Genomic DNA, 13,915 nt, shown 5'->3' with positions numbered 1-13,915 from the left:
CTCTCTCTCTCTCTCTCTCTCTCTCTCTCTCTCTCTCTCTCTCTCTCGTCTCTCCAGACGAGGTCCCTTGCTGAATCTGCTCGCACTAGCTGGCTAGGGTGGCTGGGTAATGAGCTCAAATGCCTGCCCTGCAGGTCTTTGTGTCCTCATCTCAGGTTATAGACAGTGCTATGTATCTGATGTGGAATTCAGGCAGTTTATCATCTGCAGAGCATTTTTTTTTTTTTAAATGATAGCTTTCTAAAACTCATGTCAGAGTATTTTGTTATCTGTAATTTTGATGTTAACATCTCTGATTCTCTTTTTTCTAATTCAAGTTGAGATTTTCCTTTTATTCTGTTTTCATTGCATCCTGAACATTCTGAGTTTTAAGTGATGAGATTTAATTCTTCATTTTACCAGACTTCCTGTGATACCATGTTCGTAGTAGGTGGGGAATGTGGAAGACACTGTCTTGAAGGGCCAGGTTTCTTGCATAACTTTGACACCTGAGAGAAGTGTGTCCTGTTTGCTTCCATTTGAGATGCCCACTCGTCTTTTTCTGGTGACTGAAGCCTGAAGGCCCCAGGGATCTGACCTCAAAAGATTTCACATATCATATTCTTTCCTTCCCTCTTCTCACCCCCCTTCAACTGTGTGTGTGTATGTGTGTGTGTGTGTGAGAGAGAGAGGGGGGGGGGAGATATCAGGGTGTTGTTTGTCCATGTTTGTTAGTGCTTTTTCTTCTTTTTTTCTAAACTCAAAGTGGTGAGTTACTGGCTTTGCATAGAGGCACTTGCCATAACATAACAGCTAAACTTCATTGTTTAAAAAGAGACTCATGCTGAGAACAGATGGGTATTGTCTGATTATCTGCAAAAATTAGTGTTTCTTGGTAGATGTAACACAGATTTTTATAATGCTGGCTTTCTTATTTTGAGGATCTATACATAATTTCATTTGAATCTTAAAAGTTTTATAGTTATGATCTAATATAGTAATTATAAAGATTTTTTTCTTTGATAACTACAGCTGAAGGGTCTGGCTTGTTTGTAGTGTTGGGGATTGAGCCTAGAACTCTATGTTAGTGGTGCTCAGTCTCAACAATGAGTGCTAAGATGATGGATGCTATTCTACTTGTTTCAGGCCCAGAGTTTCTTTGGAGTTTCAGAAGTGTTTATAGAAGTTAATAAAGATTTTTCATTGGGATAGGTCACCTTGAAAATAAGAAATTCTTTACGCGTGTCAGAATAGGCATGTTTCATTTATTTTCACATATCTCAAAGTATTATTGTGAAGAAGAATTGGTAATAGGGTCCATAACAAATATAGACTACTAGAATTTATGTCCCGAGCTAACAGGCCTTAAAAGTTTTTATGTTTATTTAATATTGGATATTATATTATTAATTCTAGTTCACAACATTCTTTCTATGTATAGTGATGGTATAATTTCTTATTCCAGAATATTTTTAGGTTTCTTATACAACTTTTTAGAAATCAGTGATTTATTGGGGCTGGAGAGATGCCTTAGTGGTGAGGAACACTGGCTTCTTTTGCAGAGGCTCTGGGTTCTATTCCCAGCATCCCATGGCAGTTTATAATCATCTGTTACTACAGTTGCAGGGAATCCAGTGCCCTCAGGTGGCCTTTATGAACACTAAGCATACATGCGGTACAGAGGCATGCATGGCAGACAAAATACCCATACACATAAGAAATAAATACTTAAAAGACGAGAGAGGAGGGAGGGAGAGGAAGGAAGAGGAGGAGAGAGGAGAGAGAACTAGTTCAAGATTGTAGTCACTTTTCACCTTAAGGGACTGGCTAGTCTTCCTTAGTGTTCCTTGCTTTTTCCAACCAAGACCGTGGCATGTTTTCAGATACCATCTCCTTAATTACTTTGATGGTGATAGTACTGGTCATCACTGCTTTAGTTGTAGTTTTAGTCTATTTTGTGCTACAAAGCAGACTGTTTCGAGTCTAGGTAATGTATGAAGGGCAGAAACTGCTTTCTTAACAGTTCTAAAGGCTGTGTGTGGTTCAGTGTTAAGGCAAATCAATCCAAGCATGTCTTCTTCCTGTTCTTCCTGTGTGTCAGAAGAGCATGAAAGAGCCACTCCCATTTCTGTTGGCATTCACTCTTTGTCTTTTCATGCATTTGGTGAGTTCTTTGTACCGACTGTGCCTCTACCTTCCATAAGCCATTTTCATGGCAGGGGACAGAGCATTCCAGCCCTAGTACCCTTTTTGCTTTTCCCTGTTAGAGGCACGGGAGGCTGGGTTTCTCATCAGCCTCTTAGGAATGCCTCCTGGCTGACAGACACTGCTGCACTGTGCAGCTCTAGTCAATGGAGGACATCTGCACAGCGCTCACTGGCTGAGTTGTTTCCTTCTCTGTTGGTATGCAGGCATCCGAAAGTTTTGAATGTCGGATACATCTTAGATTAATGTACTTTAATATAAAGTCTCAGGATTTTTATTGGGATAGAAACAGTAGAGCTGTCAGATGCTTAAGTGTAAGTGTAAGCTGCCCACTCCTTGACCTCCCTCACAGTCCTGGAAACTCTATGGCCTGCAGTACTTGAGCAGTCTGTTGAAAGCCTGTTGCAGTAGCTGAGGTGGCATGTCCTCCTTGAATGAGCGGTACACTTGGGTCCATGTCATTGCTTCTGTTTTCTTTGTTCACATTGTTTTTACTCATTTAAAAAAATGTTCCAAGAATTATACTTAATTACTGGGAACGCTGATTTCTCTTGAGTGACAAACCAATTAAGTGTGTATGACACCAGGCAACAAAGACACTTAGGATTCTATGCTTATCCTGCCTCTGGGGAAAAAAATACATTATTCATCATCTCATTGTTTTTAAATACTGAAGTAAAAATTTCAATACAATAGGAAAATTGCTTTGGAGGGGGAATAAATTGCTTGCCAGTTCAGAGGCTACATTTCTGGAGTCTAGGGTACTAAACTTGGTGTTGCTCATTTTCTCAGCCTCCTGAACTCCTCCTGCTGCTTTTCTAGAGATAAAGTTGGCATGCCTGTGACTCTCTCAACAGGATCACTGAGAGAAACTCAGTGGAAAAAACAAAAATGAAACTCAAATCATATATACATATATATATACACACACACATATACATATACACACATATATACATATATATACATATATATATATGCACACATATACATATACTGGTGTTCTGCAGTTTGATTGCATTTTGGATAAATAGTCATTTTTCTGCTTTATGTAGAAACTTTGCTCAAAGACATAATCTTATGCAGGAAAAGAAAAAGGACCTTTTCAGGGAAAATACTTTCTTCGGCTCTTTCATGGATTTCCCCCTAAATCATCTAAAATGTAATACACTGTTGCCTGTAGCCTCAGGAGCTCCTTGCAGAGACCCACTCTGTAGAAGTCAGGATGCTTGACTTAGGCTGAAGAAGAGAACTTCAGGCCAAGTCAGTGTGAAGTAGAAATACAGATTTAAGCTAGGTGTTTGTAAGGAAAGACAGGCCTAAAACAGCTTACGTAGTGACAGACAAATATCTTTAATCCCAAGACAAAAGAAGTGGAGGCTGACTGATCTCCGAGTTCCAGGTCAGCCTGGCCTACATAGTTAGACACTGTCACACACAGACAGACGCACGCGTGCAAGCACAACTAAGTAAGTAAGTAAGTAAGTAAAAACGTAAAACAGTACTGGGCTCCTCAGGTCAAGGCACTTGCTCTGCAAGCCCAAGGAGATGGAAGGACAGAACCAATTCCTCAAAGTTGCCCTCTGACCTCTACATGTCTACAGACATGTCTACACATGTATACTAAGAAACTAAAGGGAAGGGTAGGTACTGTTACATGCCCTTAAATGGGCATGGGCTTCTTGAAATAGGCTCATTTAAGTTTCTCCATAAAAGCTATCCACATAATTTTTTGTGGCTTTTGAAATTATTGTGAGAAATTAAAAGATTTAATGAAAAGCAAGTTTTAGTAAACTTTATCTAAGGATTCTTTCTTTAGGAAATGAGATCATAGGTTGGGATGTGTTTTAGTGGTAGAGTGCTTACCTAGCTCTGTGGAACTGAAGCTGGGGTTTCTATCCCCATACAGCTAAAACTCTGGTGGGCTTAGAATATGGAGACAAGGAGTTTAAGACCATACCCATCTACATAGTGAGTCTGAGGCCAATTTGGGGTACATGAGACCCTGTCTTAAAACTACTACCCTCCCCCATCCAACATCCCAACAAATAAAAGAATGAGATCATGAGGCAGTTTCTGAGGTACATTGATAGTTTATAGGCTCATAAGATAAATGCATGGCTTACAAGGTTCAAAGGACTGCCTTATTATATAAGCAGATCACAGACCAAGACATGTTTTTACTGAAAACAAGGTTCCTAGTCTTGTGAGCCCTTCTTGATTCTCCATCAGCAGGGTTTAGGAGCCTTTCCTTTCCTATGATTAGTATCCCATTTTCCTGACACAGATCAGCCCATCATATGTGTGTGTTGTTTTATGTGTATGTGTGCTTTGACTGCATGTGTGTATGTATGTATGTATGTACTCTGTGTCATGGTGCCTATAGAAGCCAGGAGAGGGTGTCAGATTCCCTGGAAATGGAGTTATGGACAGTTGTGAGCCCCACGTGAGTGCTGGGAACTAAACCTGGATCCTCTTCAAGAGCCACAAGTGCTCTTAACCCCTGAGCCATCACTTCCTCCCTCCCTGATGCATTTAGCCAGGTCTTTGGTCATGGGTATCATAACCTTTTCCATTTCTTTGGTTCCTCTTTTAAACAGCTCAGGGTAGTTACTGTTGTCTTTTTAGGTAAAGTTGTACATTTGTTTAACTCCATGGGTAAAGTTCTGCTCTTTAGTAGCTGTATATCACTGTATGGTAACAAGAAGGCTTGTAATAAATCTTCACAAATTGTTCACTATTCCCACCAGCATGAAGAATGTCCATCCAAGACTACTAAGCATGTTAAATGTTAAGAATCACTTTTTAAAATGGTAGGTAGCGATGCATGTCTGTTATTCCACCACTAAGGAGACTGGGACAATAAAGTCTCAAGCTTTATTTAGGCCAGCCTGAGCTGTAGAGTGAGCCCCTACCTCAGACAATAACAGGAGAATTACTTTATCCACTTGAAAAACAAGGCAAAGCGCATTTTACATCCTTCTTAGAAACAATTATTCTCAGGTTTAGAACTTGTAAGGAACAGTAATAATTTGAAATGAGACTAAAACTCTTTTCTGATGCTTCCCTGGTACTGTGTGTTTTGTCCATGATCGCCTCTTCATCCCCAGCACTTGCACATCGCTGCTCAACTTGAACGCCTCTGCTCTCTGCTCCTTCTAGAACCTTCATTAGTTGGCTGCTTTCTAGTATATTGGGAAGTACAACATTACTGCTGTGATGATACCTGATAAAAACAAAGAAGGGTTTATTTTGGTCCTGAACAGTATGTATGGTGTATCCTCATTGGGAGAGAGAGGAATGTGAGGCTCCTGGCCACATTGTATCCACAGTCAGGAAGCAGAGAGGCCATGTTAGTACCCAGTATATTTCATGTAGGATCTCAGTCTATGGGATGAATCCACACACACTGAGAATGGGTTTTCCCTCTTCAGCCAAACCTTGCTTGAGACCTTCTTCTCATGGATATAGGCAGACAATAAAGATGACCTCACAGGAAGGCTTCCTGGATTTATTTTCTTTCTAGATCTCTTTTTGTGAGTGAGTTGTTAGTTTACTTGTTTTTGTCCTGTGTGTTTGTGAGCTTCATATGAGCAAAGCATGTGTGCTGGTTTAATGTGTTGCGCTCACTGCCTAGGCCGAGCGTAGCACACACAGGCACTGAAGTGTCTAGTGCTAACGTACTAATGTGCTTCGGCATAGTTTTGTGAATTTGCCTGGATTTCTTTGTGAATTGCCTTTGCTCATTTGTCATCTGAAGTGTGCTATATTTTTTGTAAGAACTGTTTATAAAGATGACCCCCACCCCATGCCCTCTGCAGTGCTGCAGAGCAGAGACCTCTGCAGTGCCTGCCTGGTGCCCGGTAGAAGTCAGCACTTAGTTTGGTCATTGTCATCAGGTCTCCTAGGCTCTAGAGCTCTTAATTGAAGAATCAGGAGGTCCTTTGCATTCTGCTTTTTAGTATGTGACATGTTCTCTAGGGGAGTGGCTCTCTAGCTTCCTAATCCTGTGACCCTTTACTACAGTTCCTCACACTGTGACCCCCAACCATAAAATTTATCTCATTGCTACTTCATAACTGTAATTTTGCTACTGTTATGAATTATAATGTAAATATCTGTGTTTTCTCATTGGTCTTCGGTGACCCCTGTAAAAGGGTCATTGGACACTTAGGGGTCATGACCTACACAGGTTGACAGCCACAGTTCTATATGATTCTTTTGTTTGTTTGTTTGTTTGTTTGTTTTTTTTTTTTTGGTTTTTCGAGACAGGGTTTCTCTGTGTAGCCCTGGCTGGCCTTGAACTCACTTTGTAGATCAGGCTGGCCTCAAACTCAGAAATCCGCCTGCCTCTGCCTCCCGAGTGCTTATGCCACCATGCCCAGCTCTATATGATTCTTGAATGAAGTTGCAATTTTGGTTTTTGTGTAAGGAGTTACATTTTCCTTTTTATCTCATTGATGATTGGTTTTGGCCTCCACAAAGTGTGGGTAGATTTTAAAGATATCTTTCTGTTACTGTTTAAAAAAATACCTTCTGACAAGAGAATATATGTGGTATGATTTTACTTACTTTAAAGCTGACAAGTTGGGTGTGGGTAGATAGTATTTAGGTCCCAGTGGTTGCTAGTATTGTGTGTTTTTAGCTCGTCTTTGATTCACCTTTCTGTAAACAGAAGAGTTGTGGTCTAGAGTGGCCTTGTTAATTTCACATTTGATTTCTATCAGTTTTGTTGCATGTGCTTTCAAGATCTGGTGCTAGTGTGTGCTTGTTTAAGATTATTATATTTTATTGGTGAATTATGCCTTTTAAATTACATTAGTTCCAGCTGATTTAAAAAAATGCTTTTGGGGGCTGAAGAGAGATGACTCACCTGAATTCAGTTCACAGCGGACATGTTAGGCAGCTAACAGCCTTGTGTAACTCCAGCTCCTAGCAATCTGAGGCGCCCCATGGCTTCCCACACTACTTGGCATGCGCTTACATACATATACACTTAAATAAAAATATACCTCTAAAAATGTCTTAGTTGTCTTAGTTAATACAGCCATGTAGCTTTCTTTTGAGGAGTCTTCACACCATGTCATTTCCATTCTTTTATTTTTAATTTTTCAATCCTACTTATTCCTTTACTTAAGGCAGCTCCTTGAGGTGGTGACTTTTGTACTCCAGAGACTGTCTGACGGTGCAAAGACACTGTTGGACGACTTTTCCTGTCCCAACAAGGGCTGATGCTGTTGGTATTTAGTACCTAGAACTGCGCTCCTTTTGAACTTAGGCTGTGCACAGGACAACAGTCCACGGTAAGGAATATGTGGTCAAGATGTAGACTGTGCTCTGTGAGGGACCTCAGTGAAGGTTACAATATCCAAAGCTAGTTTAGCAGTGCACCTTGAGCAGTGTTATCTTCCCACGTCATGAAAAAGCAGAGGGCCCACCACGTCTTACACTCCTGTCCTGGTGGGCTTCACAGTGTTACAGTGAGACTCACCCCACACAGCTGTCATTTTACATTGCATGGCCCTGCACATGTGTAAAGAACTTTTGTTGTTGTTGTTCTTGGCTCTTAAAATTCTGAATTTCCTCCTGATACTGTTATTATCTTGAAACTTTGCTTAGCATTCTTTAGGGCAGAGCTGCTGACAAAAAAAAAAAATGTCTTTTTGGTTTTCCTTCATCTGAGAATGTTTTGGGTTGTTGGATATAACATTCTGTCTGGTATAAACCCAAGTTTCCAGAAAAAAAAGAAGTTACATCTGTGTAAAGATGTTACAAAACTAACTAAATGACTGACCAGAACTTAATGGTTATGGAGGGTGTCAACACAACACCGGAGGCCCAGAGCCATGTCATCTGCGCCTGTTTCAGTTCCTTTATAAACATTTATTTCCCATTGTGTGTCTGACCCAACAGCCTGTAACATTTTTACATTTTTTCAATTAGCATTTTCAAACAATTTGGAAGGTTGTTCTTGCTCCCATGTCTCCCTCTGTATCTTCTACTTACCTCCCTTCCCGGCCCCCATGCCCTGGCCTGCCACATAGTCAGTCCTCCTCCCACTTTGATGTCACCTGTTGCCTTCTTACTAAATACCCTTCTTCTCCTCTCATGGTCTGCTTTCCAGTAGTGAAGCCTCCATGCTTGTCCCCTTGCAAATAAGAGTTTACATGGGAGAGAGAACACGTGATTTTTCTGCATTAGCTCAGGTGATGCTCTACATTTCTGTTGGCTGCATTTTCCTGCAAAGTTCCTTTTCTTTTACAGCTGTATTAATCCCATTGTGGTATATATTCATTGTGCGTTCTGTAGTGACTGAAGTAGTTTCCACTCTTTCCAGCCGTGAGTATAACTTCCATTTTCCTATATTCAACATTTGTTGTATCTTTTCTTGCTGCCATTCTGACTGGGCATCTTGAAGCAATTTTGAATGGCTAACAATGTTGAACACTTCTAAACACACTCATAGGCCATTTGCACTTCTGTGTTTGAGGACTATCTGTTCATTCATTAGCTCTTTTGACCATTAGCAGATCTCTCTCTCTCATTTTGCAGTTCATAAATATATGTAATATATATACATATATATATATTCATATTCTGGATAATCCTGTCTGTAGTATATGTGGCTCAACTTTTGCTGGCAAAATTAATTCTCATAGGGCATCTGCTAACTCTGTTGACAGTTTTCCCTTCATAAACAGAAACTTTTAAAATTTCATTTTGTCTCATTTGTAATTCTTAGGGCTATTTCCTGATTTATTAAAGTCTGGCTCAGAGAGTACTTGCCTGTCTCCATATTGAATTATATTCACTATCACCTCACTTGCTTTGTATCAGGGTAAACCTTTAAAATGTATACTTTGCAGATCACTATCTTCTGCTGACAGAAAAGCTAAGTAAACATCACAGGGCATCGGGTCCTACAGCAGATTCTTTCCCCTGCTTTGCTCTAACCTGCCAACCTGTAGTCTCCACTAGGGTTTGGTAAATGACGTAGTGATGACTTGCTTTGATTCATAAGAAGATGATCTTAGTGTATCAGCCTCTATGGTGGAACGTGTTTTTATGGGCAGCCAAAATCCATGTTCCTGGACTTTAGTCACCCACTGGACTCAGAACAAACAGTCTCTTATTGTCTTTGGAGTAAGTGCTGTGTTTTGGGTCATTACAGTTCTTTTCCTTTGGCTTTTTAAAAATTAAGTTCCTCTGTCCCAGAGCTTCCATTTTCTTCTGGAGATGTTTGCAAGTGTTTGAATACATGTTCCTCTATATTCTGCCAGCCATGTTAGTTTGGAATACTTCTCTCTTTATGTGGAGAGTAAATTTAAGTGTTCTCTCCCCCTTTCTTGTTGTACTTGTGGGCTCTGATTCTGTTTACCTTTTGTATGAATCTGGGATGAAGGAGTTGGGGTTCAGCTTGAACCACTTGGCTGCAGAAACTCAGAGGTGTGGTTCATTATTTTTCAATCTGAGATGATGCCTTCCATAGAAACCCATTGTAAAATTAAGTGAAATAGCAATTAATGAATCATCATAGTAGTTTTTGAAAAACTGTTATCAAAAGGTAAGTCTTTTTAGTGTCAGATTGTGTTTGTGATTGAAGACCGTGTTGATGGTAGAGCTGTTTCTTTAATGTAAGAGTCATACTTAAGTGATAGAGCACTTTCTAGCATGTGTGAGGCTCTAGGTTCAGCCCCTAGTAACACACACATGTTTGTACATGCATGCACACATGTCTACACACAAACACATGCATACATACATACAAATACACAGACTGTTGAGCTTGCAAAGGTATGCCAGTTGAGTTTTTTTTTTTTTCATTGAGTATAATTTTAGTATAGGTATGACAGAGATGCTGAATAAATGGGACTACCATGATTGTCATCTCTGACAACAAACCCAGGACCGTGCTCAGAACTTTCACTATGTAGACAACTGTGCTTTCTCAAAAATCACCTTCTAGAACTTTGGTGACTGCACAGTTGTGCAATATATCGTAGAGATGTAGATTTTTGGCCACGAGGAATCCTCCAGGTTATTTTCTTACTGAGCTGAATGCAGTGAGTGGGTTTTAGACAGCCATGGTCATGTGGTCTCTCAACTGCGTCTCTCAGAGGTCAGTCTGAGATTATAGCATGAGGATTGTCAGCTGCTTCAGCTAGCACAGGCTTCCTTGCACAACCTTTTTCTTACTTGTCTACTATTGAGAATTAATCCTCCACCCCAAAGGGAAGTAATATCATTATGTAGTAGGTTTCTGTTTTTAAACAATGGTTTGCCTCAGTTGAAGGCAGCTTAGTTTGAGAAAAACAAAAATGATGTCTTAGTTACATTTCTGTTGCTGTGAAGGGACAGCATGGCCAAGGCAACTTATAAAAGAAAGCATTTAATTGGGGGCTAGATTAGTTTCAGAGGGTGAGTCCAATACCATTGTGGCTGGGAGCTTGCTCCTAGGCAGGCAGGCAGGCAGTATAGTAGTAGCTGAAAGATTATATTTGATCTGTAGGTTGGAGGCAGAGAGCAGGGTTCGGGGGGGCTAGTATGGGCTTTTGAAACCTCAAAGCCCACTTTCAATGACACACCTTCTCCAAGGCCACACTTCCTAATTTTTCCTAAAACAGTTCAGCCAACAAGGGACCAAGCATTCAAACATGAGATTTTGGAGGCCATTCTCAATTCAAACCACTGCAGGTGATTAGTAAAATTTGGCCTGATGTTATTCTAGATGAAATAAATGTACTGTAACAGAAGACTGCTTAGCTCTCTGTTCTTACCTTTAACTAGGTACCAGCTGGAGGATGAGTCTGCCCATTTGGATGAAATGCCACTGATGATGTCTGAAGAAGGCTTTGAGAATGATGAAAGTGATTACCACACATTACCTCGAGCTAGGATAACACGGAGAAGGAGAGGACTGGAGTGGTTTGTCTGTGGAGGATGGAAGTTCCTCTGTACCAGGTTTGTCGTCTGTTGCTACCTGATAATTACATATGTAACTTTAGCAGCTAGCTTATGTGTTAGGTGTTGTGTCTGTTATGTTGGTATGAAGACTAAGGAAAATGCCGTCATTGTGGAGGATACTAGCAACATCAGTCCACATCAGAGGATGCTGTTATGAAAGGGAAAAATACAGTTGATTATTTTATGAGACATTTTAATGATTAAAACCTGGGGAAATTAGGAACTTTGTGCTGATGCATAGTAGAATGTCATGTGGAATGTCAGTGTAAATGGCGTTCTTTCTTTGTCAAAAGGGTTAATATGAACTTTAAAAGTATAATTTAATAACAATGTAATTATGTGCATTATTCAGCTTTAATGATTTGACTTGGACTAGAATTCTTCTGTTTAATCAAGTTATTAAGTTAAAAATTCTTCAGATGTCAGGGCATTTCCATGGTATTAAGTTAACACGGTCTGATTGCCTTTGACTGGATAAAGTGCAGCTGTTTGCCTCGAGTGCCATCCCACGGAGTCACGTGTCCATTAGACTGAATCTTTTAAACGATGAGTTGAGACCATTTACACTTAAGGTTCTTATAGAAAATGGGTTTGGTATTGTCTGCAAGATTTTGGTGATGTTCTGTTTTGTTGGATTATTGGGATTTCTTTCCTTTTCCTGAGTTAGTTTTGAGGGCTTTATTGCGTTGCTGTTTTGGACATGGTTCCTTTTAAGCCTGGTTTATTTATCTGGAGTTCCATGAGCCTTCCTTTCCCCACTTTAGAGTCTTCTAAGAACTTCCTGTGTGCTGGCTTGGTTATATCATGGACTGCCTTACTTCAGACTCCTTTATCTATCAAGGTTGCACTGCAGCTTTGCAAGAGATTAGTGTTGGTTCACAGTAGTTTACTTTTAGGCCATGGAATATTTCATTCTAAGCTCTTCTGGCTTTTCTGGTTGCTCTAAAAACTCTGGTAATTGTGATATTTCTGCCTTTGTATTTAAGTTGTATTACTCAGGCTGTTTTTAGGATTTGTTTTTTACTTTGTATTTCTGACATCCTGACTATCGTATGTTACAGAGAGTCTCTTCGCTGTCATGTCTATTTGGCGTTCTATTACCTCTTATGTTTAGAAGCCTACTTCCTAGAAATTTGGAGGAGAAATTTTACCCCGTCTATTCCATTCGATTTTACTTCTGCTCCTTCTCTAGCTCCATGAAGTCTCAGGTTTGGCCTGTTGACTGCATCAGACTTCTCGGAACTAGCTCTCCTGTGCCTTACGTTCCTGTGTGTGTCTCTGTGTTACTTTCGTGACTTTGTCCTCCCTCTCTGAAATGCTGATGTTAACGCTGATAGCTGCTGTGGACTTTATTTGGCTGACCATCTCCTTTATTTCAGTTATTTCTGTTTGATTGTTTTTCAGTGTTTCAATCTTGCTAATTTTTCCTCCATATTTTGAACTTCAGTTTTAATTTATTGTTATGTTTATTTTAGAGATTTTCTTGTCAAGGTCTTGGTTAGGGTTCTTATTAATTCATGTATGTTTGTTTGATCTGATCATTAATTCATTTGAACAATAAGACTAAATTCTTTCTCAGACATTTTAGCTCTCTAATTTTGGACTCCCTTCTATGGGAGTTGGTTGGTTGGTGATAGGTCTGGGTGGTAGATGTGCCATATTTTTTGTTTGACTTTGTCTGTTGTAGTAGGTTTATTTTGACGTTTTCTTCCAAGCCTTTGGGATATTCTCTTTTCTATAAGTCTTCTTAGAGGAATAGATGCATGAAATTCATCTAAAGGGACTGATGAAGTGATCCTCTATTGGCTATGTGGCAACAGTACCAAGGATGGGACTGGACACCTAACACCAAGGTGACCAGATGGCATGAAAACCTGGTCACCCTTTGCATTCTCTATGCTTGCTAGATACAGGATATAGAACTTCAGGTCCAAATGAACTCTGTCTTTTCTCTGAGGATGATGGTTAGAGCCACAGTCCCAAAGTAACCCCTGGGGCCATAATAGTACAGACACTAGTTCCTTCAGTGGCCACTGGAACCTCAGAGATGAGAATCTCATACCCACAGTGACCTTAGAGACTCCCCTGGGGACCGTGGGCACACTGGAGGCCCAGCCCAGCCCTATACTGACCTCTGAAACCACTGGACTGTATTCCTGGTTGCAGGATGCTCTTTGGTCCTACAAGCCTGAGGCCTGAGCACTATTTCTCTCTGATTCTGCAGGAGCCTGAGACCTGAGCACTGGCTCCCTCTGATGCCACTAATGCTACGTACATTAGTAAACACATTTTCTGATTTTTTTCCTCCTTGACAACTTTTGTTTTTAAGTGGAATATATAGCTATTTTACATGTTACATGTATATAGTACTTTCTTCATGGACTACTAAGAATATATTTGAAAATGTATATCAATAGCAAAAGGACCTGGGCTTAAGAATATTGAAATAGCTCAATAAAATCTATAGATGTACTTATAAAGTGCTTGATATGGATAAATTGTGACCCTGTGGAAACAGCTAATAGAACCAACTGTGCTAGGTTGATAATCAGTAGCTAGGGCATTAATGTATGCTCCATTGCCTTATGGGATGTGTAGCATGAGATATCCTCACATTCTTGTTTGGCGTGGAGGGTGTCCTATAACTAACTATCACGTGTTTAGCCATCATCTTGGACCTAATTCTTTTGCTTATATATTTTCAGTTTTAAATGTTTGTTACTTTGCAGAATACCAGACATTCTTTTTTTTTTTTTTTTTTTTTTTT

At 40.0% G+C, this 13,915-nt stretch overlaps 1 protein-coding gene across 4 annotated transcripts in view; it reads left to right on the top strand.

Annotated features, from left to right (window-relative positions):
- Positions 1-13,915, top strand: part of Atp9b (ATPase phospholipid transporting 9B (putative)) — a 188,450-nt gene that overhangs the window by 5,425 nt on the left and 169,110 nt on the right. For all 4 annotated transcript variants that reach the window (XM_029472075.1, XM_029472074.1, XM_021150340.1 and 1 more), the window contains exon 2: positions 10,972-11,145. In XM_029472075.1, the coding sequence (XP_029327935.1) occupies positions 10,972-11,145 (174 nt within the window). The remainder of the gene's footprint in view (positions 1-10,971; positions 11,146-13,915) is intronic.

The sequence above is a fragment of the Mus caroli genome, chromosome 18 (assembly GCF_900094665.2).
Source record: "Mus caroli chromosome 18, CAROLI_EIJ_v1.1, whole genome shotgun sequence".
NCBI lineage: Eukaryota > Metazoa > Chordata > Mammalia > Rodentia > Muridae > Mus > Mus caroli.
The sequence above is the reverse complement of the archived record's forward strand: the minus strand, read 5'-3'. Positions and strand labels throughout refer to the sequence as shown.